We start from the raw sequence: 27,036 nt of genomic DNA, 5'->3' as shown, positions 1-27,036 counted from the left end.
TGTCTCAGCGTTGTGTTTTATGAACTGCAGCAAGCGTTGGCGTGCGTCTGCGCTGTCCATGTGGGACAGAAAAGACGGGGGAAGTTGTTTCGTACACAAGTTATAAGCGCATCACTTTTATGTACCTCACAAGTGCGTTTGGGCAACTTCGTTTTTGCAGCGACAACAACGAAAACTACCGAAATACACCTTTTATCCCCACCTGTGTAAAACGTCCGTGTGCTTCCTGCGAAGCGGACGAGCGTGGTTTGGTGTTACACGCTTCCTGCATGCACCCTAGTCAAGCGCATATTCACGACTCAGCAAAGGTGGTGTTCTCTTTCTGTCTTCCTGGTGTCCGCCTCGAGGAAGCGTCAGCTGGCCGTCTGGCACAAAAACCACGGCCCTTGGCCCACAATCTTCACACGTCACAAAGCTCTAGCGCGAGAGCACGTGCGTCTCACGGAGCTAGTTGACGTTTCGGCAAAGAACGCGACGCAAAACTCGGTCAGAGAGCTCTAGCGCGAGAGCACCTCACTTTCTCTCAGACTGGATGCCAGACCAGCGCCCAACTGCTGAACGATAGTAACACAGATGCTATTCTCTCATCGTACAAAGTGGGTGACCTGCGAACTGGGGGGAAGCGAACTTCTCCTCAAGCGTGCTGCGAGTGCTACATAGCCGAGCTTCATTACCTCTGGGCCGCTAAGAACTGCTGGTACCTATTGCCTTGTAAAAAGAGGAGGTCGTTGCTGAAGTATGCTTCCCCCGTGACACTTGTAACTCCGGAAATGACACTTTCGTAAAAGGAAAGCTATTCTTTCATCTTACGAACTTAGCGACCTGTAGATCGAGCTTCTCCGCGAACAAACTTTGAATGCTACAAAGCCGAACTTCTCTACGTCAGGGCCACTATGAATTACAGGCACAACAGCCTCTAAAAAGGAGGGCGTTGCTGAATCATGCTTCTTCCCGTTATACTCGTAACTCGAGGAATAACAGTTTCAACGAATGCTTCTAAGCGAGCTACGTCTGCATGCGCGGACGCCTCTCTTTTGTGGCTTCAAAAGTGCAATGCACAAGCGATCACCAGTAAAGGTATGGGAACTTGTAGTGCGAGTACCGTTGTCGTAGCACCAACAAAAGGAGCCTCTTTGAAAGCGGCTACATCGCTTAAGCAAGTCGTCTTCTTGGTAAGTGAGCAGATATGTATGAAAACCGTCCGTGCTGTATTTCGACACGCCTCTTTTTTAACGAACGAATAAATAAACGCAGTAACGAACACCGCATGTCGTTCTTGTAGGAATATAGCTATACGTATACATGTGTGAATAAAAACTCTTAACCCGAAAGTATTTTATGCCGGGTTTCACCATCAAATTCCTGTAACGGATGTGACGTCGGCGCGAATGCGTAAATTACGCTCTCTCTCTCTCTCTCTGTTGACAGGGATGGCGCCGCGATCTATGAACGGTGAAGCGAAGCGCTGCATCATGACTCTAACAAGCCCTGACCGCGAGCGCTCCGGTAGTCTCAACGCAGCGGAGGCTTCAACGCGATGTAGCCTGGTGTAAGCCTTCTGCCGAGGTGACGATGCAGTTTCCGCACAAGGTTTGCCTGTCGCGTCCCATTTGCTTGTGACGCCTCTCATCAGCAATGCTCACACGCAGCCGTACTGCTTCGCTTGCGACGGCACCCACTAAGAAAACTGCTGCACTAAGTGGCGCAGAAAGACAACGACGTCGTCGGACGAACCTCGCTTTGGTCTGTCGAGAGAGACGCCATCGTGAAGCAAAACGCGTTCGCGGCGCACGCCGTGAACTCTGCCACTCGCATTCCTAAAGCTGGGCGCGTCGAAACACATCTGGCTGCCCAGGACACTACGTAGCCGGATCCAAAATATGCTCGTACCTTCACCGAAGCGACTCGGCAGCAGGACGCCGCGCGCCAGGTGGACGCCGACCCGCAAATCGTGCGCCTTTCGCTGCAGCGGACCGCGAGCTCACGAAGCAAACGTGCAACTGTTTCTGGGACGACACGTTTCACATTCGTGTTCTGCCGATTCCTATGAAATGGGGATCAACTATATCTTTCTTTTTTAACTTGCACTACGCGAGTTTCCATTGGTTGCAAAAAACCACTGCTGTGGCCCAACAGCAACAGAAAGATCATGCACATATGCATGATCTGCGAGCTGTACACTCCATCCATTTCGTCCGCTCCCTCTTATCACGTGTGACCAGTGTGTGATGTACACTGTTGGGCCTTCACCATCCCTGCTGTGCTGACACCATGCCGCCAAGCTTCCACTTTTAGTAACATTTCACCTCTCGATATGTTCACTTGAAGGATTACGCTGCAGTTCACACCTTATATTCATGGCTTGGTAATTAATGCAGAAAAAGGTGCAAAGATTTTACCTGCACAAAGGTAGAGAGGTCAGCCTTAGAATATGCACTTTAACGTGCTACACTGAACTGGGGAAGAGAAAGAATGCAGCAGAAGAGCAGTGGAGGACAATGATAACGATTAGACTGCTAGAATCCTGGTCATTAACATAGGAGGGTACGCAAGTTATGGTCTCGAGTCCGGGGCCGTGTTGCGCAGTCCTGTGACTATTGTTACTGTAGCCCATCTTGGGACCAAGGGCCTAGAGTAAATTCCTACTTTACCCAGGAAATTGACAAATACAAAATCTTGCCTTATGTTCTTTCAAATTGAGTACTTAGCGACATCTAGAATCAAGCAACAAAACGTCATTCTTCACTGTGTTTTCTAAACACATTTCGAGCCCCTGCTAGCCTGAAAATTCAGACTCTCATTCTCATATTAGAGCGAACGTACAATACTGATTTCACCAAATTTCTTTACAGCACAACAAAATATGGCTTTAGTGCAACTAAGAGACTTTTTGTGTCACTGTCTTGCAAGGCCTAATTCCAAAACGACAATTACTACATTTTCCGGGATCTTAATGAATACATGCCCAGCACTCTACAAGACATATAAAACATTTTTCGAAACAGTGCGCTTGAGCAACAGCTCCCGCTGCTACGTATGTAACCACTACTCGTAGCTTACACTGTATGATTAAAGCATGCATAAAATAAAAACTGTTTTGATTACTACTTGGGAAAGTAAAAACAGCAACAGACCTACTAGGATCGTGCCTGGTAGATATGTATGTACAAAAATCATGCAGACAACAGCAGGCAATATACAATACGGATGATTGAAGAGGACGCAAACCAGCTGAATTTTGAACAAATTTATTCTCTCTGCAAAAGCCTGACTGTAAAAACATTCATGAATCAAGAGAAAAATCACCATCATTCCACTGAAAAATTTCATATCCATCGCTATAACTCCGTTTGCTTTCCGTTTTATTCACTCAGAAAGGGTGGGACTGTCTTGATTTCATGGCCACTCCGTATATGTAATACAGAAAATATGCACAGTTATAAGAATACACATAAATGATTTCAGTTTGAATATTTACAGAAACCAATTATGGCATCTAATTGGAAACAATTTTTAAGCCATCAACATCAAACTGCCTGTCAACACATAGATTTGACTTACGGATAAACCAAAAGTAATGCGCTTAACTTTTCATTCAACTCGTTCTAATAACGTTGCATTTAATATGACACAGATGTGAACACATGAGCAGAAATTCATGTCCTCCACGCATGCAATTACAAGCACTTTCTTATTTCAAACCAGTGACAGTGGCTTCTGTATTATATCTAATATCAAACAGTGATGCTGTGTGATGCGCAGAATGATGGCACTTCTTCCATGGTATTATTTGAAACCTTTAGCTCACGACACAAATAAATATTAATCATAAGTAGCACATACAAAACTACAGTCGGAACCCGCGATAACGAAATACCGCAACAACGAAATTCCCGCGACAACGAAACATTCTCGTATCCCCGGCGAACGCCCATAGGATTCAATGCATTTCGTACCTCTCGGCAAGGAAATGTAGCTGTACTGCAATTCCGCATCAACGAAATTTGCCGGAACGTAACTCCGCATATTGCGTAAGGCTAGCAGGCTCCAAAATGTGCTCAAATGCGATTGTTTTGCATTAAAATTGCGTAAAATATCACCACATTACACTTGCGTGGGCGCCGCCATTTTTGTTCACCAGAACAACCAAGCGCCGGAAGCGATCAGTGCGCTGGAAACACGTCATGGCCGCCATCTTGCTTGTTGATCGCCCGTTTGAAGCGGCACCATGAGCGGCACGCACGTTGCTACCGACATGTGACGACGGTGTTTGCGCGCCTACCAGGCGAGATCGTTGTTTGAAACGCGCGTTCATTTTGCGTTCCCCGCGGTTGACTCGGCGAGGCCTAGTCCAATCACGTGAGGCGAGACTGAACGCAAACTGGACGCGCGTTTCGAACAACAATCCCCGATCGCGGCAGTGCACTGCGTAATGTGCGCCTCGGTGGGAAAAATGCAGCAAAAACAAAGAAATCCACGTCCCACCTACGTGGAATTGTTTATGGCGCTTGGGATGGCGGTCGCGGCATATAGAGTGTCACGCATGGGGCCATGATTGACCGATCGTTCTGGAATACGCATCCCTTGCTTCAAGAACGCTGGTTTTGGTGCCACCCGACAGGCATCGTGTGCGGATTCTACACCGGATGTAGATTTGCGCGAAAGGGCCAATATCTCGATCGTTTGCCTTCGCGTACACGAGATACGATCACTTTTAGCGATCAGCACCGGCCGCGTCGGCGCCTACGGGCAACAGCGTGCACTGGAGAAATGCTGCTGCATGCGCTGTTACTCTGCGTCCGGTGCCGAGTTACGCAAAATCTCGGCAAGTGATCGCATCTCCGAAAGCAGTTGACCGTAAATTCTGCGCTACGGCACTACTGCCACTGCTGGTCGACGCATGCGGTACACTTTGTACTGTCAACAATGCGGTTCAATATCCTTGAGCAAAGCCTGCAAAGTAAGCTAACGGAATTTGGACAGCAAAGTTTTGTTCTGCGATGCATTACCTATCTGTGCTGTCTCTTTTCGCAACAACGAAATTCTCGCGGCAGCGAATTTTTTCGCGTTTCCCGCCGATTTCGTTATTGCAAGGTTCAACTGTAGTACATAATAAAACACCCCTTCTTCATGACTACAATGGTAGACCATATCTAAATATAATCATAATAAGGCAGTCTTGTAGATATCTCACTATGTATACTCTATAGCTGTGTCAGATGGATAGCATGTAGTTCCTCGTGAGTTAGCCACGAAAGGCAGTGTCAACTTGAGATGGAATTAGAATTGGAGATTTGCTTCACTTATAGTGATATAATATTGAGCTAGTTAGTGCTTTTTAAGCTAAACGCAGCTTTCACGAAAGTAAGCTTCACTTATAAGGTACTGCAATAACCGACAACATATTTACATGCTATGTCAGGCCGAAATCCTTTTTAGCCTAAACATTTCCTAGCATTCTGGCGTAGTTCCAGACAATATAACACCCCTTCCAAGGCACAGCTGGATTTATAAAATTTTTCTGTACATTTTACGTTTGTACAAATTGAAACTTCTGCAAGTTTACACTTAGTGGTTGCAGGTTTTTACTCGTGCAGAACACACTGCTTTTCGGGAATGCAGTGTTACATGTGCATCATAAGCTCTGGCTAACACTGTGAATTGTTTTAACACGTTCCCTGTTTCTTTCTTCCTTTTTACAAATGCAAACAATATTTTTTAGATGTTGAATCTTGGTAAAAATACATAATCATAAAGCACCATTAATGTAATGGGCTGCCAAAATATTGAGGCTACAAATCTCTTGCATGAGTGACAATGTAATACCGGCCAGAAAGTCTCTCTCCCGATGTCTTTTTTTTCATGTTTCGAAACCTGGAAAAATCGACGCTATTATGAAGCAGCATATACAAATCACTAAAAAAATACATAGTATTGATGCCGAGGCATCTTCAGTGAACATAATCGATATGCATTGTTGCTTAATTTTTCATTTTCACCAAACTGCTTGCCATGTTATTCCTCTGCTCTCTACACCAACAGAAAACAAAAATTTTTATGTATTATTGCTAGAACTTCAATGGCATGAAGCCACAGACTTCCTTCTATGAATTACAAATGTGTGAGTCATACTAATAGGCAATACCATGTTGGCAAACGAAAACATGATGCAGCAGCACGAAGCAAGAAACCACATGATTTTACTATAACTTTGTTCCAATATAGAGCTGTCACCTGTTATCAAAGTGTCAAATTGATAGAGCAGGGCCTATACGCTCGAAGACCTAAAAAGTGGGCATAACTGCAATGGAAGATTTTAACTTGTACAAAAAGAAGTTATCCATAAGATTGCACAGGCAAACCAAGCACACCCAAGACATGGAAGGGGTTAATGCATCTGACGCATGTTGGAATAAATAGTGATAGCAAAGGCCAGACACGCAAATCGTGCTCTCAGTTGGCAGGGCATGAGTTGGGGAGCACGTTGTGCAGGGAAGCCATGTCGATCCAGTCGATGCGCTTGTCATTGATGGCTAGGTTACGGAGACAGCCAACGAAGTTGTCTCGGCCAAATAGAGCGCCATTGCTGCTGTGCTCTGAAGAAGAAAAAAAAAGAAAAAGAAAAATTATGCTTTAAAATTGGAATAGATAGAGCATGCACTCTTGTCCCCACTAGTATTAGGTATGATGACTACATTTTTCTACTATCTTTATAAAGTAGAGGCTTGAACTAGAATTGCATCACACCTTTGCACTTGCTTGGATTTCCTGTCTGGTTAGCAAGTATTCTACTACTTTTTGATTGGTATGTATAATGTGTAACAACTTGCAGATCATCTTTAGCACGCTAGGATGAGATTGTGAACTGCTGCACTGTACAGCCTCAAAGACTCGAGACTCACTGTCACGTTAAAATGTTAACATGAGCTAAAGGACCTTCAAGCTACCTCTCTGGATATTTTCTTAGCCTCCTTTCATGCAGTACATGGAAAATAAATAAGAAAGCATATCTGTAGCCTTGTAATGAGAGCTCTCTTCACCACAACATCTCCCCGGAAAACGTCATGCTGCATGACACAACAATTCATGGGATGCACAACATGTCATTCAGGACACAAAGCCCTCTCAGGATAAGCATTTGTCCTTAAAAAATTCAAGGATGCAACAGCGGTTTTGAGTTAACGAGAAAATCTGTAAACCTCATTCAGAATATGAAACGCTTGAGAAACTGAAAAAAAAAAAAAAGAAATACGCAGGAGTAAAAAGAGCCGTGAAAATCGAATGAAATAACAAACACTATATGCAGAATGCTCAATACAGTTGACTTCCACTAATTCCACCCTGATGGGACAAACGAAAATGGTCAAATCATCCAGGAGGTCGAATTAAACAAGAGGTGGAAAAAACAACACACTGCCTGATTGATATGGCAATGTTCCTACGGTTCTTACACATTCCCAAATCAAACGGGCACCCATTTTTTATGGGTTAGAAGTAGACAACTAATGTAAAAATGATACTAGAGGTCCTAGACACAGTAGAAACTGAACGTGCACCTGATTCTTAGCAAGAAAAATGTATCGTGCCTCCAACGCTGGCAAAAAAAGAAAAAGACGAAACTAGTGAGCTTTACCTTCATGGTGTGACACTTTATTTCACTTTATGACTGTCTGTAAAGAACCACAACATGTCTTCCATAACGTCTACAGTGTGTTTAATATACTGCATTTTTCAAATGACTCTGCAACAATCGCAATCAGGATGATGCTTAGACTAACCCTGTATTAAAGTGGAAAGTTGGGTGAGTTAGTATACATTCATAATGGTAACAGCGCAAGCAAGATGACAGAGTGAAAGAGTGATGGGCTAGCCACCTTGCTAGTTCGCCCTGTGATCATTGCGATTCTCCAGAACACCAAGAACATGTGAACGATTTGTTCCTGCTAGCTTAAAATGTGAAAACTTATTGTTTGAATCCATGTTCTTATTCAGACTGAAAGTGGCGCGTTTTTGTCGTGCTATGCGTGAACACGGCGCTGTCGCCATCCATGGTCACCATCTTGCAGTGATAATGACGATGACCTTGGCTAAGGCTGGCTCTGACAGTAGGCCGTTGCAAACACCGCAAACGTGGTTTCAGTTTCGCATCAGACTGCACCACCCAAGCAATTTCCAGACAAATTTTCTTAGTAAATAGATAAAGTGTGCATTAGAATTGGTTAAACACTGTAATGATACATTGCGAGTTACTGCTTTCAGGTTAAAATTTTCCTGGGGTAGGCCGAAAAATAGTCATTTTTGATGGGAGACTGTGTTTTCGACACATTTACTGTACCCAAAGCTCCAAGACCCGACTATGCCGCTGTTGGAGTCATCACTCAGGTCACCACTGGGGTCGGGCACACGCGTGATGACCATCCAGGTTCAAGTTATCCGGCAAAGGCTCATTTCAGGATCAAAATAATGAAAATTTGGTCAGACAGGAATGTACGGGTGCCAGCCGAGACCTTCAGTTGAGATCGAATTAACGAAAGAGCCAAATTATCCAGAGTCATATTAACGGAAGCCCATTGTATGCTTTCAATATTTGAGCTTACTGCTGTGGGTTTTGTGTGCAGCTACATAACTTCAAAAATCATGAGTGAAGCTAGTTTTAAAGCGCCAGCAGATGACTCATCTGTTCTCAGATTTCTTGGATCATATCAGTCGTGAAGCTCACAACAGGCCCCATGTTTCATAATCGGGACATGCTGGTAGGCCAGTAACATGGGAGTCTGTTAATCAGTCACTCTAGAGCACAACAAAGGAAAAACTAGAAACTACTGTGCTCAGAAACTTGAGCCATAGATTGCCACTAAAAGAAAGAATAGTGTTTTAGAAATATGCAGTAAGCAAAACTATATAATGAAGCTTCTCAACCGAGGCCTTTCTTTCCATATTTTTTTCAATTGAGCCTGCCCTATTGAGCCCCTCCCTTTTAGTAGACGATAGGCAATTACGGCAACGACGCACTAAATGGAAGTTTCAAGTTTCTTTTGCAGATGGCACATCAACCCACTAAACCCCACAGATCGGCGCCCCGAGAAACAACTCTTTGGAGCGCAGTTTCAAAACTGGTGTAATCAAAAAAAACTCTAGTCCGGTTTAGCTTACCTGGGAGGCCACCAATGTAGAGAGGACTCTCGGTGTGCGGTTCCGAGGGAGTGGACGGCGCCAGACCGTACGCAACTTGATGCCGGTCGATGCGCAGCGAGATCTCATTGCGCGAAAAATGCGCACGCAGCAGGTGCCACTGTCCGTCGCACATGGCAAAGCGCGAGCCAAACACCTTGCGGGCACGGAAGGGGCCCGTGCCATTCTGGCCCAAGTCCACGGACACAATCACTTCACCTTCATGAAGCTCCATGGCCAGCGAAGGTGCCCCTGCAGATTAGTGTAGTGTGATCAAGTGCTGCTTTTCTTTTCCTTCAAAGAATGTGCCACAAGAAAAAAATGATATGAAGAAGTAGATGAAAACCGTGCGGCAGTGCATGATGATGCAGACAGTACTGCAAGAACATCTTTGCAATGTTATAATAAACTGCACAATTCATGCTATTGGTCGGAGATGTTGTAGGTTTGTAGATGTTAAGGGGGGACATGGGGATCAAAGCAAACTTCTTTATTTACCAGCCGATTTTGATGAAATTTTGCACAGGTGTTAATAATATCACATAAACAAAACCGTGAAAATATGGCTGCAATATCTGAAGTACTTTTTTGTTTACAAAATTTTTCTGCTTTCATTTTTGCAAAATGCCTGCACACCTGTATATTGATGGTAGGAGTTCAAGCAAACATTGATAGCACTCCTATATGTATCCTCCACACAGTGACATTCCTGTAATTTTTTTAGCCTACCAGATTTTTTTTATATTCTCATTCCTTGGTAGCTACAGTGCAGTCCACTTATAACGATATCGATAAAGACGAAAAATATGATCGTTATAACCGATGATCGCTATATCTGGACTGCAGTTATCAAAAAAAAAAAATTTTTTTAAACGCGTTTGCGCTCTTTACTTTTGCAGCTCTGAACTCGAATTCGCTACTTGCTCTAAAGAATAGATGATGTATACAGTAGGCCGTGAAAAACACTTTATTTCTAGCGCCAATGACCGTGTCAAGGATTAGGCGCGCCGAAATAGTCCGAAATCTGCACTTGCTTTTGCGGCAGCTTCAGCTTCACAACCGCGGTGTGCATGGATTCCAGCTGCTGCGCGAACACTGGCGGCAATCCTTTAGCATGCATAAAATCAATTAAGGAGTCGATCGACGACAGTGCACTTTGCGTGGACATCGTGGTCGAGGTCAAGGAGCCACTGTCGATCTCGTTGTCACTGTCGCTGATGCCGTCGCCACCGTCGCACAACTTTGCGTCTGTCGAGACAGCACATCTTCGGCGATCGCCTCGTCGGTGACCTCATCGCAGAACGAGGCAGCACTGTCTGCAGTCAAAAACTCCTCCTTCGACACACCACCTGTGTCACCAGTAGGAACGAGCTCCCAGAGCTCGGTTATGTCAGCGACTTCCACCGGGTCGGTCTCAGCGGGTTGGGGAAGTTCGTCCTTACGCACAAAGCCCGCCTTCTTTAAGCCATTGGTGATGAACCACTGGTAAAGCGCCTCTTCAACATCGGCGTACAAGGGGTCTCTAAACCCTTTTCCGCTGATCGGAATGGCCGCTGATAGCTCCTGCCTTCACAATCGCGGTGCTCCCGGTTTTCAAGATGGTTGATATCGTTAACTGGACGAGCTCATACTTCTTCACGAGGGCGCTCACCTTAAGCCGCATCGAGAGTCCTGCAAAATATCCATCTTCGTGTCGAGCGACACAGCTTTGCGCTTTGTCGGCGCTATCTTCGAACTGGGTTGAACCGTTAGTTGCACGCTGCTTCGGTGGCGTCAGCCTGCTATCGCGAGAGAGACGCGGGACGGGCGCCACCGCGCCGCTTTGCTTGTCGCTTCTTTTTTTCTTTCTCTCTCTTTGGGAGCGACTGTGGCCGACGCGCATGAAGCAGCTAGCGCCATCTTGTGGCGCGCTGCGCCAACGTTGGCTGCGCCTACTCGTGCGCGGGCGGGGCGAGACGCGCTGCGCGGTAATGGCGGCAGATACGAACTTACGGAGGTAAACATCGCCTCGTCTCGACATCGTTCGTTTCAGGGAACTAAGCAACGCAAACGTTACGATTATTTGGCACGGAAAACGCCGTCCAGACTGCAAAATTTTGATCGTTATATCCGATATGCGGTGAATAACCTATCGTTATAAATGGTTTTTTTCCCCATAGACCTAATGCATAAAATGACACTCTCATGTCGACCCATCGTTATAACCGATATATCGTTATATGTGGTATCGTTATAAGTGGACTGCACTGTACTTCAGTTGCATGAAAATCTCGACTGTGAAAACAAAAGATAACAAATTATTGAAGCAACTATTTTGAAAACAAAACATGTCACTGTGTGCAGTGGTGCACAATGAGTGTAACAAAACAAACGGTGTAAAAATATTCATAACAGTGGCTGAGATATTGGCTTTGCAAGTTGACCTTGGTGGTAGAAAAAAGTTTTGAGAAAACGGTGTTCGAAGTTTTGAGCCATGTTTATTCGAGCAGAAACCACCGGCCTTGTAGGTGCAGGTGTCAGGTTGATCTCTTGGCTTCTTGGATCTTTTATGCTTGCTTTCATGTGCTTTTTGTGCCCTCTTCTTGCTCAAGGCATCTTTCTCAGCCGCTCGACTCGCTTGAGTCCGTCGCCACCGAGCATGCTCCTCCCGCCGTAAACCCTATCTACCGTTCGGTTGCCGGCACAGAACCAAGTGACGCGCGGACAGTGGCGGCGGTCATATTCAACACCTCCGACAAGATGAATTGTGACTCAAGATGCGACTGTATGGTGCGACCGTTGCTGATGCACGGTTCGTTTTCACGGCTGGCAGACGCACGCGCTTGGACCGCACTTTCGTCGTTCATCTCGGTGACGGCGGTGGCACAATTGCGGTACGTCGCGGAGTATTTACGGGACGTCGCAGGCCCGGAAGCATCGGAAACGGCCGTTATTAGTTCGGTATCATCACCATTGGAGCTCAAGGCTGCAACAGCCTGCGAACTGCCCGGCAATGCGTCGACAGTCTCTCTTGCAAGCTAGCGCGCGGACACATCTCTGCTAGGACTACTTATCGTTCGGATGTTCGGCGGCTTGCGCTTGGGCTGCCGAAGCGGTGCTTGGTCGCGTATTTCGTCGTCCACGTCCGCCCAATCATGCTCGAAACCACAAAATGAAATAGAAAACTCAAATCGGAATAAAGCGATGAAGCGGCGGTGTACCTCGAATATCTAACACGTACACAAAGGCGCAGCAGCCAGCGCGCGAGAAAACGGGAGAAGCAGACGCCGCAGCAGCTCGCTTCCAGATCCGGCCAATGGGGCGGCTCATAGAACGCACGTGACGGAGCAAGCCAATCGGCGGCCGTAACAAGCAGCTCCGCGACCTTCAGACTTTTTATGTTTTTATGCTTGCTCTTCTCTCTATCAGGAAATGAAAGAGGGGCGTCAAAAGGCGAAGAGGCGCGCTTTTCAACGGTACCAGCATGGCCGCGCCGCGTACTGCCGTTCCGGAGCTAGGGGCGCTCGAAAACCGCGACTTTTCCACCGATTTTCACGAAATTTTCGCTGTATTGCCTGGTGTATATATTTATTTATGGTACTTAGCAGTCGTTTTCAGCGGAAATACTTGGAAAACTTATAGAAAAGGGGTCAAAGATTCGGAATCTGCAACTTTCTAAAAAGTGATTTTTGGGTCGTTTTTCCATAGTTGATCCCCGCGTCCCCCCTTAAATGAGCAGATGATTGAGGCACGTAGGTCAAAGATATAGAAAGCAAAGTACAAAAAAGCACTTTATACATGACAAAACTGATTTATGCGAAGAAGACAAGAACTTTAGGGTCATGATCTTCCACAACTGCAATTCACCACTGCAAACACCAACTGGATAGTTAGCGTTGTTGTCCATCATCTAAGAGCTGTGCCTGTCTGGTACATCAGACATGGCTTTTCTAAGCGCCTTCAGCCTGATGTTGCGTGTTCAAGGAGAGCATTGTGCACGGGGACCATATTAACATGTGCATTCTCGCCTTCAGTTTACAAAAGACAGATCCATATGGCAAGTTTTATGACTTCACTCACCATCTGGATTTTCGGCCAAGCTCATCAGGACACCATTCAGTCTCCATGTTCGGAATTCTAGCTGCAGTTCCAGCTTATTGTCCACATTGAACTGCTCGTCTGCAACAGAAAAGAAGCACAGACTTCAGTGCAACATTACCAAAACTCTCTTTGAGACAAACAAGAGGGGAACGTAAAATTTTCATCTCATGAGAAGTGCATGTTAAGTGAAGTTCATTGAATCAGCACAAACTGGACAAAGTATGAGAGAACAAAGCTCATTCTTAAGGAACTCTAATTTATATTACTCTTGAGCACCACTTGTAAAGACACATCTGTTTTCCCTGTCACATCAGTTCTTTTCCAGTAAAGCAAATATAATGATATGTACTGTTAAGAAAAGTGAGCAACTTCAAGCCTCGATCTTCTTGTGAACTTCCTTCCATCTTGTTTGTTTTTGCTAAAGAGAAGCATAGCAACTTGGAAGACTTCAATAATGACAGTACTAGTAAACAAATACAGTAAAACCTCGTTAAACCATCTCTGCTAAAACAGTAGTTTCGTTTTAAAAGTAGTAAAGTCAAATCCCCGACTCAGTGGTGATACAATGTTTTGTATCCACATAAACCGTACCAGCTTATTGCATACGTATCGGTTAACACGTAGTGTTTCCACTTTTCGTCGCGCAAACACGGAGGTGCGTCGTCTCCATTGGGCGGCCCGGTCCCGGAAGAACAAGCCTCAGAGATCATAACGGCCTCCAAGCACCCTGTGCGTTTGCGCATTAAGCCACATCAATATCAACATCATTCCAGCGCCGTGCCAGAGAGCATTGTGGCGTCGTGCAAACAAGGACTCGTGTTATAGCGTAGCTCGGATAAAAAAGACGTCGGGTGCTCAGCACAGAAGAAAAAGGAGACATTGTTCGTGCTATCGAACGTGACATGAAGAAGTCGGCGCTGGCACATGACAGGGATCTACTGTTGACTACGATGTGTGGCATTTGAAATGCGAAAAAGTTGCGCGGCAGCGCTGCTGCGACCGCGAAGAGATGTCGGCTGTGAGGTTTGACTTTTCACCATGGTTACCTCTGCTGTTGCCGAAGTGTCGACTAGCGACAGTGATGAGGACGACATGGAAAGCAACAGCACGGGCGATTCAGGCCTCACAGTGGCAGAAGCTGTGCATTACGTCAGCCTCATGAATGCAATAGTCGTGACGAAAACAGCACTCCGCAATGAAAAAGGCACCCCGCGAGTTCTGCAGTGCTACCGCCAGCGTGCATGCAGAATACGCAACACTAACGAGGAATCTGCAATGCGAGTGTTTGCCGAGAAGAGGGGGCCGGCTGAAAAGCTGTCTTGTAGCTTCAGTAGGTTTGACGCCACTGTCATCGCTGCTAGGCCACCGTGGCACCAAACGAAAATAACACTTTTGTCGCTCGAAGTAAATAAATACTGCATGTTTTTTCCCCTTTCATCGCACTCTCTCCGAGTTCTGTTTTTGACAGGTAAGTGGGCAATCTCACGCTATTTCGGTGAAGCACTACTATCGTTTACTATGTACTTTTTCCAAGCTCCGGCCAACTACGGTTAAACAAGGTGTCTTGTGTACAAATTTAGTGCAACTGACCATAATTTAGTGTGCTTTATATCAAGCATCAATGCATCAGCATAATAATTAGAGCTCTAGTGGACACACAGTATGTATAAAGTTAGAGCAACTGACTCCATCTGGCTTGTACAGATTAGCACAATAGCATACACTAGCTGCCAAGAGACAAGACTTTACAAATATGTATGGGCCAAGGCGAGACAGCTCAAATGAAAAGCACCCGTAACATGAATATAGTGCGTCACGCATATCTCTAAAACGGGAGGTGCTCAAATGCAGAATTTGCAGGGCATTCTGTGAAACCAGTAAGAACCCCCCGCCCCCCCCATTTTGACGTTGGAGTACTAATCTCAGTGTACCTCAAAAACAGAATGAGTATAAGGCCCTCCTCTGACCTCGCTAACTTACACGACAAGTGTCTTGCTCCTCATAGAGGTCTCTGGTAGCAAAAATAAGGACAATGCCATTGCCTAGTATATGTGCAACTGGGAATGGAAAACTGACCTAACAGAAAGGACAATAAAGGTAAACAACACTGAGCTTGCGACTTTTTGTGACGGCCACAAAGTTTCGTGCAAGAATTATTAGAGGGAACTCTGGCATTGTGACTGCTCCACTACCATGGGAGTTACGGTTCATACATGGATTTGTCTAACCTTTGGACTTGTGGCTGCAAACGTTCTTGCGAGGCTATTTATTACGCTTTATTTTTCTCATTTTTCAAGCACTCGTAGTTCTCCAACTGAAGCAAAGCAATTGGTCTCTGCATATTCATTGCAGACCCTCGTAATTTTTGGGGGGATCAGGGTGCACCTCGTCATCTTTGTGATGGTGTTCGCCTAGTCTGTCATCTCTACGCCTCTCCCTTTTGTTCTGCAACGGTTACCGGGGGGGTGGGAGAGGTCCCAAACTGGATTCCAGTAGGGGCACTCAGCGCCATAATTACACGGCCAATAAGAACCAAAAAGAGCGCATAATTAAGCCCCCTATGAAGATTGCCTTTTCGACAAAGTATTTTTTGACGTACCATAAACAGCGTAGGCATCTCCCTGGAAGAATGCTCCAGGCTCTATGTTGGCAAAGCACTGTCCAACGCCATTCGACTCTCCACTGGCCAAGTCCACATATCTGTTGTTGACATTGAAGTTCCGGATGCAACCCTTGAAGCTCTCTTTCACCTGCAAGCACACAGTAGTACTCAGCTTATACCCACATCACACAGCCATAAAAATTTGTTTGAATTAACTGAACTGCTTAATGGTTCAAAGATTAATGCCATTTGCACAATGTTGGTACAATGAACATGGATATAACGAATTATCGGATATAATAAAGTAAAATATAGCCTTTCTCACCCATATCAGCATGTAGTGTATTATATGCTTACAATGAATATCCAATATAACGAACATATTTTCATGCCTTGGGCGACTTCGTTACGAGGTTCGACTTATTGCTAATGAAAACTACCCATTAAATTTAGCCTGTTTGATAAATTTGCTGGCATTTTATAATACTGTCTGTGTTCCCACTCGCTGAATGAATTTGTGTTTGTTCAAGTAGCATCACATAATTTCATACCTGCCAAACTGAGAACCTTAAGTTTGTAAAAATCCCGTAAACTCGACAATACGGGTGAACAATAACCCACATATTTTTTTTTTTTTAGTTTGTCCTGGCCATAGGACCTTTTGTGGGCTAAACACATACTTTATTAACAATCGCTTACCTTTAGGAGTCAACACACCAACAACAGCACGCTTACCACATCGGATGTTAAGAAGTAGCACATTGTTTTCAGATCAGTTACTTTTTCAGCGATTTTACTGTTGCCGATCTCACCTGCTTAAGGAACTTTACTGAATAAGCTAGCTCGTACCAAGTACCCTGTGGCTTATATGGCACCTTGCACTGTCACAAGAGGGTGAAGAAGGTGATGTCATAATTTGTTTCTTGCGTGCATTTTATGCAATTTCGTGCCGCTCCATGTTTCAACATATATTCGTGAACGTAAATTATTTTCCATAAGACATGGTGCAGTATCCGTGACATCATAGAAGGTGCCCAATTTCTTGAACATCACGAAAAATTCGGGAGAGTTGCCAGGTGTGCAAGCTGCACGCACAGGCCAGTCTGCAGTGCAAACTGGAGAGTAATGACGTAACAGTTACAAGCAATGTGAGCCTATAAGCTATCCAATGTCTAGTGATAATTTTTGAAATCAAAATTACGATGAGTCCTGCTTCGGCTCTCGTTCTCCAAACATATTAATGACTCTGTTTACACTCTATGACCAAAATCATGGGCAGGACTACAGTACAATTAGACACATACTCAGTGCAAATTATAATCTTTTTTTTTTTTTACGAAGTTGTGTCGTAGAATACATGCTGCTAACAGAGCCTTTGCACATGCAGTGTGAATGACTTCAACTGGTTCTGAATTTCTATGATGTGCACTTCCGATCACACTCAAGCTTTTCCTCCACATTCCAGTTTTGTCGCACTATTTCCTCCAAGCTAACACTGCGTCCTCCCCCATGAATGAACACCTAGCCTCGCCATCAAATTCAAGTGTCTACAGTGAATGCAGTAAATGCAACTTGCAAATGAGGTGGCCACCACTATTCACAGAGACAATGCCTGTCAACAGACGGTTACGTAAATGCATGACAAATGTAGCACGGTCTGCAGCCATGGAAGCTGAACATTCTGACAGATTCACCTGGTTCGTTGTGCTTAATAATTATGAAGTTAATAACCTCTCCAACTAAAAAAAAGTTGGCCCAAAACTACCAAACGATGATCGTTAAAGTAAAGTGATAACTGAGCTAGCCAGAAAGGACACCTACTGTTAGCTCTATACTGGCTAACACTATTGGGCGTTCGAGTGCTGTGACTTCGCAATGCCTCCAGTATCAGCCTGTGTTACAAACCACTTAAAAGGCCTTGGCAAGACACATATCTTGCACTAGTAACACGATCAGAGAACCAAGTCATCACATTTGATTATACTGCCACTGGGATCGGCCCAGTTTACTCGACCAGACATAAGACAGAGTCCATACAAAGTTTGTGTGTGTGTGCGTGTGTAGGGGGGGGGGGGGTAGTGTGATAGAAAGCTTCGCTTTAAACATGCAATTTATTAAACCTGATGTTTTGGGGTCAACTTGACTCTTTTCTTGGAGATCAAACAGGCGAAGCACAACAGTAGCCTCCTATCTTCGGTGTACAGTATCAGCAGTGTCACCCCCAGTTCATTGTCCCTTTGTACCCCACATCCACCACCTTATCCCGTCGATCCAGGAAAGCCAGGAAAAAAAGATTATCAGCCTAAGTGAAACCCCTTCCCAATATAATCAAGATCTTCTATAAGGCTGCACTCGGCGGCATTTGTTGTTTAGTCCTCGTTGAGTTGGCCCGGAAACATTTGATTTTACAAATGACTTTTATTTTTGTAGGAAAATTTATTAAACTGACAAGGTTGCAGCAGTGTTGCACATAGCATGCCAGACAGCTTTGATCATACGGCTAAGAAGAGTCTCCATCAATCATTTATGAGAACCCAGCCCTACATGACTATCATTGGAGTACCATATTTACCAAATTGTAAGGTTCCCTCGATTATAATGTGTACCCAATCTTGAGCCAATCACAGAAGGCATAGCCGCCCTTTTCGCCAATCGGAGACAAAATGGTGAAATCAACAGCCTGATGGATGTTGAAAGTGTATAGAATGGCAGCTAGGTTTTGAAATTGTCACGTGATGCTCCCTCTGCCTTGAATGTAGCAGGCCCACAGAGATGTGTAGATTAAGTTGCATAAATCTTTTAGCCCCAATGACAACAGCCTGTCACTATTGCAGTTTTGATTTTGTACTTGCGTCTAATGCACATGTCATTTTTAAGTAATTTTTTTCAGAACGGAAGTGCATGCTAGGATTGCGCAAACATATTAAACAGCTTGTACAAGCTTCCTGCAATGCTTCAGACAAAAATAACGTCACCATTTCACACAAAGGGCAAAGCATAAAAAGCACCTAGCAAGGTACAGTTAAACCACAATATAACAAACTTAAATATTACATAATTCATGATACATTGCAGTATTTAACTTTTTATGGCTTCTTATCCATAAAGCAACATGTATGTAGAACCTCAATCTAACTAAGTGTGTTTATAGACAATTTTAATACAGTTAAGCCTCTATAAAACAAAGCCAGTGAAATAGACAATTTGATTTGTTATATTGAATAATGCCTTTTATGCAAAAGAGTACAGTCACCAATAGATTTTTTCTTACACAGAAGGGGCCGCAAAACTTTCCTATTTGGTAGCCGGAAAAAGCAAACTTGAATGAGAAAAAGAAAATTCATTTTGTCGAATCTGAGAGTCGTCCACGAAAGATACGTTTTCATGCCGTGTCAACATCTCCACATCAGCGGCACAGAGCAAAGCTAGCCACACTTTCGCCTCCACTCCGCCCCCACGGCTGATAATGTCACCCGCTGTGGGACGATGCTATTATGAAAAGCGCCAGCCATGGGGAGTGAACGCTTGGCCTGCCTCTCGCTTCAGCGCATCTCCGAAACCCAAGATGGTGCAACCTCCAGTGATAAACACACGGAAAGAGAGCACACAAGATGTCCCGTCATCTCGCCACGTCATCTCGGCACGCTTACTCTTTGCACACTGTGCAGATGACCTCTAAACAGGGTGCACTGGTGCTCTTGGGAGTGCCATATGTATGTCGTCGTTCAACACAACCTACAGCTGGTATTTGACAAGTCGCACCTGGTCCACTGTCTTTTGAACACACAAAATTTTCTTTTTCCACGTCAAGGCAAACCACAATTTCTGGGTCTTACTATGAATATCTGGGGAGGGGGCAGTCAAGAGTAGTGCATTTTGTATTTCTGCAAGTATATAGTATAAATGTCGAGGTGTGCATTATAATCGAGGATGCGTTAGAAGTGAGTAAATACAGTAAAACCTTGTTAAACCGTACCCGCTTAAACAGTAGACAAGAACTTTAGGGTCATAATCTTCCACAACTGCAATTCACCACTGCAAACACCAACTGGATAGTTAGCGTTGTTGTCCATCATCTAAGAGCTGTGCCTGTCTGGTACATCAGACATGGCTTTTCTAAGCGCCTTCAGCCTGATGTTGCGTGTTCAAGGAGAGCATTGTGCACGGGGACCATATTAACATGTGCATCCTCGCCTTCAGTTTACAAAAGACAGATCCATATGGCAAGTTTTATGACTTCACTCACCATCTGGATGTTCGGCCAAGCTCATCAGGACACCATTCAGTCTCCATGTTCGGAATTCTAGCTGCAGTTCCAGCTTATTGTCCACATTGAACTGCTCGTCTGCAACAGAGAAGAAGCACAGACTTCAGTGCAACATTACCAAAACTCTCTTTGAGACAAACAAGAGGGGAAAGTAAAATTTTCATCTCATGAGAAGTGCATGTTAAGTGAAGTTCATTGAATCAGCACAAACTGGACAAAGTATGAGAGAACAAAGCTCATTCTTAAGGAACTCTAATTTATATTACTCTTGAGCACCACTTGTAAAGCCACATCTGTTTTCCCTGTCACATCAGTTCTTTTCCAGTAAAGCAAATATAATGATATGTACTGTTAAGAAAAGTGAGCAACTTCAAGCCTCGATCTTCTTGTGAACTTCCTTCCATTTTGTTTGTTTTTGCTAAAGAGAAGCATAGCAACTTGGAAGACTTCAATAATGACAGTACTAGTAAACAAATACAGTAAAACCTCGTTAAACCATCTCTGCTTAAACAGTAGTTTCGTTTTAAAGTAGTAAAGTCCAATCCCCGACTCAGCGGCCATTGAACATAATGTGTTTTGTATCCGCATAAACCGTACCAGCTTATTGCATACGTATTGGTTAACACGTAGTGTTTACACTTTTTGTCGCGCAAACACGGCGGTGCTTTGTCTCCATTGGGAGGCCCGGCAGAACAACAAGCCTCAGAGATCTGAACAACAGCCTCCAAGCGCCCAGTGCGTTTGCTCATGAACCCACATCAACATCAACATCATTTCAACACCGTCCCAGAGAGCGTTGTGGCGTCATGCAAACAAGGACTCGTGTCATACCGCAGCTCGGATAAAAAAGACGCCGGGTGCTCAGCATAGAAGAAAAATTGGACATCGTTCGTGCTGTCGAACGTGACATGAAGTCAGTGCTGGCACGCGACATGGGTCTACTGTTGACAACGGTGTGTGTCACTAAGAAGTTGCTCAGCAGCACTGCTGCAACCGCGAAGAGATGTTGGCCGTGAGGTTGGACTTTTCGCCACCGTTGCCTCTGTTTTGCCAAAGTGTCGCCTAGCGACAGCGATAAGGACGACATGGAAAGCGACAGCACGGGCGATTCAGGCTCGACAGTGGTAGAAGCTGTCGTTACGTCAGCCTCACGAATGCAATCGTTGCGACGTGAACAGCACCCCTCAATGAAAAGGTGCCCCGCGACTTCTGCAACGCTAGCGCATCCGCGCACGGAGAATATGCAACACTAATGAGGAATCTGCAATGCGAGTGTTTGCCGAGATGAGGGGGCTGGTTGAAATGCTGGCTCACAGCTTCGGTAAGTTTGAGACCGCTGTCGTCAGTGCTAGGCCACCGTGGCATCAAACGAAAATAACACTTTTGTCGCGCAAAGTAAATAAATGCTGCATGTTTTTTCCCCTTTCATCACACTCTCTCCTCCATTTACGACATGTAAGTGGGCGATCTCATGCTATTTCATTTAAGCGGTGCTATCGTTTACTACGTACTTCTTCCGAGCTCCGGCCAACTACGGTTTAACGAGGTTTCACTGTACAGTGCATGCTATGAAAAGAAATGTAGCAGTGTTCTGTCTAGTGACAGTGTCTGTCAGAACTTGAGCAAGGCGTTCGCCACACTCACGAGATCCTCAGGGACGGAGAGGCTTAACGCAATGCCGCCAACGTATAGCGGGCTGCGGAAATGCATTCGCTTGTGCACCTGCAACATCAATGCCGCCTTGTCGTCCACGGACAGAGTCAGTCGGGAGCCTTGCTTTGAAAGGCCAACCTGCGAGAGCAATGGGCACGCAAGTTTACAGATTTAGGGACCAAAAAACAAAAACAAAGCAGCTATTCGTTATTAGTTTCATTTTTTATAGGGCTCTTTGACAAGTGTTTCATTTCATCATGTAATTAGTAATGAAGTATGTTTGAATCATGATTACTGAAGGTCTCACAACAATGATCTACTGAGCACCAAACTCTAAAGAAAACTGGCATGACAGTGAAAATATTATCACGCACCCTTGACTCGATCAGCCTATGAGACGAAGTGACCTGCTTGTATCATTCTAGGCTGTGAATGAGATACCAAAAACATGCACAAACATAGGCCGACGTTATATATATTCTTTCTGCAGGGAAGAAATCAGCCATGTGATGACTAACTGGTCATCCATGCTAAACCACAAGTCTCGACTTACAGACATTCAGGACAAAACCTTACACAAATAAGAGATGCATGCCTGTATCTCAGATTTCTATGTATTGGTAGGAGCATCCGAACTTAAAAATCGCAACCTGAACTGATGCCTCATTAATGTGAGCAAGGAGCTGCATTCAACTACTGGACCAATAGTTAGATAATTAAAACACACATGTAATTCCGCTATACCACTGCACACTTTGTGAAACCAGATATTCTCATCTTAAATACTATTTCGTATTCATTTGTTTGGTCACAGTGCCATGGCGTGCGCGGAATTATCTCTACTTACAGTAGTAATGGTGTATCCACACGACGGACGGCTACGTGCAAATCTGCCGCGGACGCTTATTCCGCAGCCCGTCCGGCTGCGAAGCGCATCCACACGACGGACGGACTGAGTAGACGACCGCGCCGGAAAAATAAAGATGGCGGCTACGCCTGAAGCAACTGCCGTCCGCCTCGAAAATGTCAAGTCGTCGTCGTCCACTGTGTGGCCCGTAACTTTCAAACTGAGGATTGTATTTGGTTTAAATTTGTGTCCACAAGCTTCGATAGCAATGTATTCGTGATGAGTGGACACCGTTTCCGAAAGCGATACTCAGATTCTCGGCGCGTAGGCTTAGAGTGGCTGTATTGGCTGAACATTGCCTCGAAGATGTTGCGGCGGCACGGGCGGATCTCAGTGGCCGTAAGTTAATATAATTGATTGTTTTTACTCACTCTAGATGGCGCCATCGGTGTAACAAAGACTTTGTCATAGGTGTTTTCACTCTGAATGAAAATGGAGATCGACAGGAAACGACGGTTGGCCGCAATGCCTGTTGTTTTGTCCGAATTGGACACGAATGGTGTTAGCAGCGATGAAGCTGTTTCAGAAAGTTCCCAAAGCTGCGCTTGTTGCCAGACTGTAGAGCATGCTAGGCTAAATCCGCAGCATTCGACCCCCAAAATCCGAATGCGAAAAATAGCACGGCATTTTCCGTCCGTGGGGGTCGCGGACGACGCGCGGACGGCACAAATCCGTGACGCGTAGTCACGTGATGCGCAGTCCGTCGCAAAAAAGACGGATTTCGTCCGTCGTGTGGATCCACCATAACAAGGCAACTCTTCCTACATTGTTTTACTATGCGATTTTGATGACTTTTTCATAAAAGTCTTGCTTCCACAATTTGTGCTGAATCTGTCAAGTTACAAGATTAACGATTTCGTGCCAGACTCGCGTGATGCCAGTCGCCGTCATTAAGGCCACCATGGCTGTGGAGCTTCTTTGACGTCTTCTCTGTGATTTCAAGCAAGACTCGGCCTCCAGACAGGACAAGAGCAAAGTGCCGATGCGGGGAACCGGCTTGGGCCAGCAGCAGCACTCCGTTGGGGTAGTACGTCCGCAGCTCCAGGCTCACGTTAAAGCTGCACCGTGACAGCGAATCACAGTTTTTCAAAAAAGGAAACTGCACATTGGAAGTTAACCATCTCTCAAAACAACAAAGTAACAGATACAGTATTGGGGGCAAGCTCCATCACTCAAAAAGCTGGCGCCGCCGTCAGTGTGATGTGGTATGAGGGATCATGTGGACACAGCGCGACTACGTTGGCTGCTTCGGAAATATAAAAGCAAAGTGAAAACGAAAGTTTAAAGTCCCACTTGCGCTGCAGTTCTGATCAAGAGGGGATGTTTTCCCGCTTCGCGTGTCTGCTTGACAACGCTTGAAAGCACAATGAAAGGTAGTGACTGCCTTCGAAGGCGTCCAACGTGGTAGGCTACTGCTTGGTGCCGCAGTGCCGGGTGTGCGCAATGCAGCTCGCTGCCAGCCTTCATGCGTAGCCACAGGACAAGAAGCTGCATGAAGCTTGGGTCGCGAAACCTAAAACCGGCAGGCAGCCATTGACTATAACTCGGGTGTGCAGCAAGCACTTCCGCACAGATTTCTGCTACAGCATCGAGGCTGTGATGCTCCGTGAGTAGCAGAAAGCACACACTGAGACGCTCGCCTGGGTCAGCGCAGGAATTTGCACGAGGAATGTCGTGGTGTTCTATTCCAGGTCAAAAATGTGGAGAAAACAATGTGGCTCGTGGAGCGCTAGGCAAAAACTGATTTATTGCTTGCCATGTATGCTCCATCGAGGTGTTTGCTCGTGCCACCCGCTTTGTCACTGGCACAGCAGCGCCTCCACAAAAGTATTATTAATGCACAAATTGAACATAGTAACAAGAAGAATGTCACAAACAAATATGAAAGAAAATAATAAGGACAATGATAAATGACAAAAGCTTCTCAACATTTTTCACAAAGATAAGCATCGCTAGGTGTGTGCAGAAATGCTACATCTATGCATTAATCTCTCAGTTGTGTTTTTCTTTATCTAAGATATTAGGATGCTTTGTCACTAAACCTAATCATAATTCTTATTTTTACACTGTCGCTACTTATGAACTGCCCATGCACACTAATATTTTATCAACCGAAGATAGCACTTCTCATCTCTCACATGCTTGGAGAAGTTAGCATTAAGGGGAGACGCTCCTCAGAAACCCTTTTTTTTAAATATTAATGCTATACAAATGAAAATTGTACCACTTATATAGCTTGATATCCTCATTCCAAATCTGTTTTTAGTTTTAGGATAGCTTGATGCTTTCATGTCCTAAGTGCCATGCATAAGTGAAAAACAGTGCATGTTTGTGCGGCTACTGGACCTAGCAGTTGGCATGATATAGCAGTGCAAAATGGCTTTTCTTGTCCCTAACACTCCACTGAGTGCTAATAACCAAGATAATGCAATTCCCTTGACAGGCAACATTTTGAGAGAATTTCATATCTGATGCTTCGTTTTCAGTGACTGGTACCCAAGGGTATTGAACATTTCCATTCTTGAAAATAAACTGGTTGCACTAAAATCTATATCAGTGCATTCTACACATCTTAAAGATGATGCACACCAAATTTGGTCTTGATTGGACCACAATAAGTACATCAAATGTCGTGCACAAAAGCCATGTTTGGCCAAAAATATGAAGCTGAGAAAAACACGATTGAAAGTTATAAAAGTTCTTTATTTGTGTTGTAGCGCTGAAATCTATACAAAAATTGCACATAATGCAGGCCAGGATATCTAGATCCAGTGCACTACTTTAGAATTCACCTGCGCCATATGTCGTTCTCTCATAGAGTCTTCGTGAGCACCATGCTGACCCACTTCCTGCGCTGTTACTTTCCGAGCCAACTCCAAGTTCAGCCACTGCTCTTGTAGCAGCGAGGTGCACTTTCTTTGTTATGGCGGTGAACGATTTATGGTGCATCGGTTTTGGTAAACCAAGAACTGCACAAAATCGGACGAGTTGATTGTGCACAGCTCTAAAAGCGCGCGCCGCAACCACTGCCTTGATATTCACGGCGAAACTCACTCTTGGGCTGGCCGAAGGGCGCGCTCCACCGTTAGCGTCGTCTACCGGAGATGCACGCCGCGACGAATACGTTGACGAGATAACGGACGTGGTACACGCTGCATTGTTGCAACACAACCCCAAAAACGACGCGAGCCGTTTCCGTTTTTTGGCCAACTCACGGATAAAAAGGTCGCGCCGTCTGCACGCCGGACATGCCGCGGCGCTCACATTCCCGACGCCGATCTCGCAGATAAAGGTGCTTGCCGTCTCCTCGCCGCTCCTATCTTGATTGTCGAAGATTATCTACTTTTTCTCCGATGCGCTGACGAATTCGTCTGCGCTGTCAACGAAACTTGAGCTGCCGGCCGACTCTGAACCGTCAAAAGCGTCGCCGTCACCTAGGTTAGGCTTAGCTGCCGCGGACGTCTCCATTGCACGCCGCTTGACTTTGCGGCGAGTCCCCTTGAACTTGTGCTTCGACCGATACTTTCGAGATCGAAAATCGCGTTTCTTCACGGGATCCATCGAAACAAGGAGCAGAAAAATGCCTGACAGCCTGGGAACACGTCGAGAGAGCGGCGCGTCGCAGAAAGAGCAGACAACCTGCGGCCGCGTCGCGCGGTAGCAGCCAATGGCGCGGCCGGAATCGCACCACGTGATTTAGAAAGCCAGCGAAAGCGCTCGGTTTTGGCGGTGAAATGTTTTTATTATTACTTCCAGGGGAGATTGTGACGCGGCAAAGCCGACCTCGGAGAGAAAAAGCGTAGGCCTACTGCCTTGCACAAGCCCAATAGCTTGCGACGCCGCGATTTGACGCATCACGCGCTGGAAAATGGGCTAGATTTGCACCTTTTCTCGCCACCTCGGGTGCTTTCACCGAGTTTATTTATACTTTCCCAATCATTTACGGCTCTGATTTCTTTATATGTGAAAGAGGAGGGATCAATCTTGCTGAAACAGTCAAAAACATGAAACTGACTTTTCTGATGAAAATCGCCGTTTTTCGACCCGCGTCTCACCTTAAAGTGTCAAGAGTTGCCTGCATTTACTTTCTTTTTTCTTTTTACCATGTACTGTAACTGACTGAAATGTTCATGAGAACATGAAGGTGTAAGGTTGGCACGTAGCAATGGCAGTGAAATATTGACAGAGGTGGTTTGCAAAAGTATTAGCATGGCTAGTGGTTTGCATCGTGGTAAAAAACCTCAAATTGTAAACAAATTCTTCCAGATTTTTTTTTTTCGCTCGACATCACTCAGACCCACCACCTAGCTATACAGTCAAACCTCGATATATCGAACACGGATATATCGAATTATT

General features: G+C 45.2%; 1 protein-coding gene across 2 annotated transcripts in view; it reads right to left on the bottom strand.

Annotated features, from left to right (window-relative positions):
* Positions 1-3,232: 3,232 nt before the first annotated feature.
* LOC126527685 (laminin subunit alpha-1-like) overlaps positions 3,233-27,036 on the bottom strand; it is a 63,286-nt gene continuing 39,482 nt past the window's right edge. For both annotated transcript variants that reach the window (XM_072284490.1, XM_050175550.3), the window contains exons 6-11: positions 23,543-23,738; positions 21,765-21,911; positions 15,851-16,001; positions 13,231-13,329; positions 9,154-9,423; positions 3,233-6,596 (exon numbers count right to left, since the gene is read on the bottom strand). In XM_072284490.1, coding sequence (XP_072140591.1) covers positions 6,454-6,596; positions 9,154-9,423; positions 13,231-13,329; positions 15,851-16,001; positions 21,765-21,911; positions 23,543-23,738 — 1,006 coding nt within the window. In that variant the 3' untranslated portion in view covers positions 3,233-6,453. The remainder of the gene's footprint in view (positions 6,597-9,153; positions 9,424-13,230; positions 13,330-15,850; positions 16,002-21,764; positions 21,912-23,542; positions 23,739-27,036) is intronic.

The sequence above is a fragment of the Dermacentor andersoni genome, chromosome 9, assembly GCF_023375885.2.
Source record: "Dermacentor andersoni chromosome 9, qqDerAnde1_hic_scaffold, whole genome shotgun sequence".
Lineage (NCBI taxonomy): Eukaryota > Metazoa > Arthropoda > Arachnida > Ixodida > Ixodidae > Dermacentor > Dermacentor andersoni.
The sequence above is the reverse complement of the archived record's forward strand: the minus strand, read 5'-3'. Positions and strand labels throughout refer to the sequence as shown.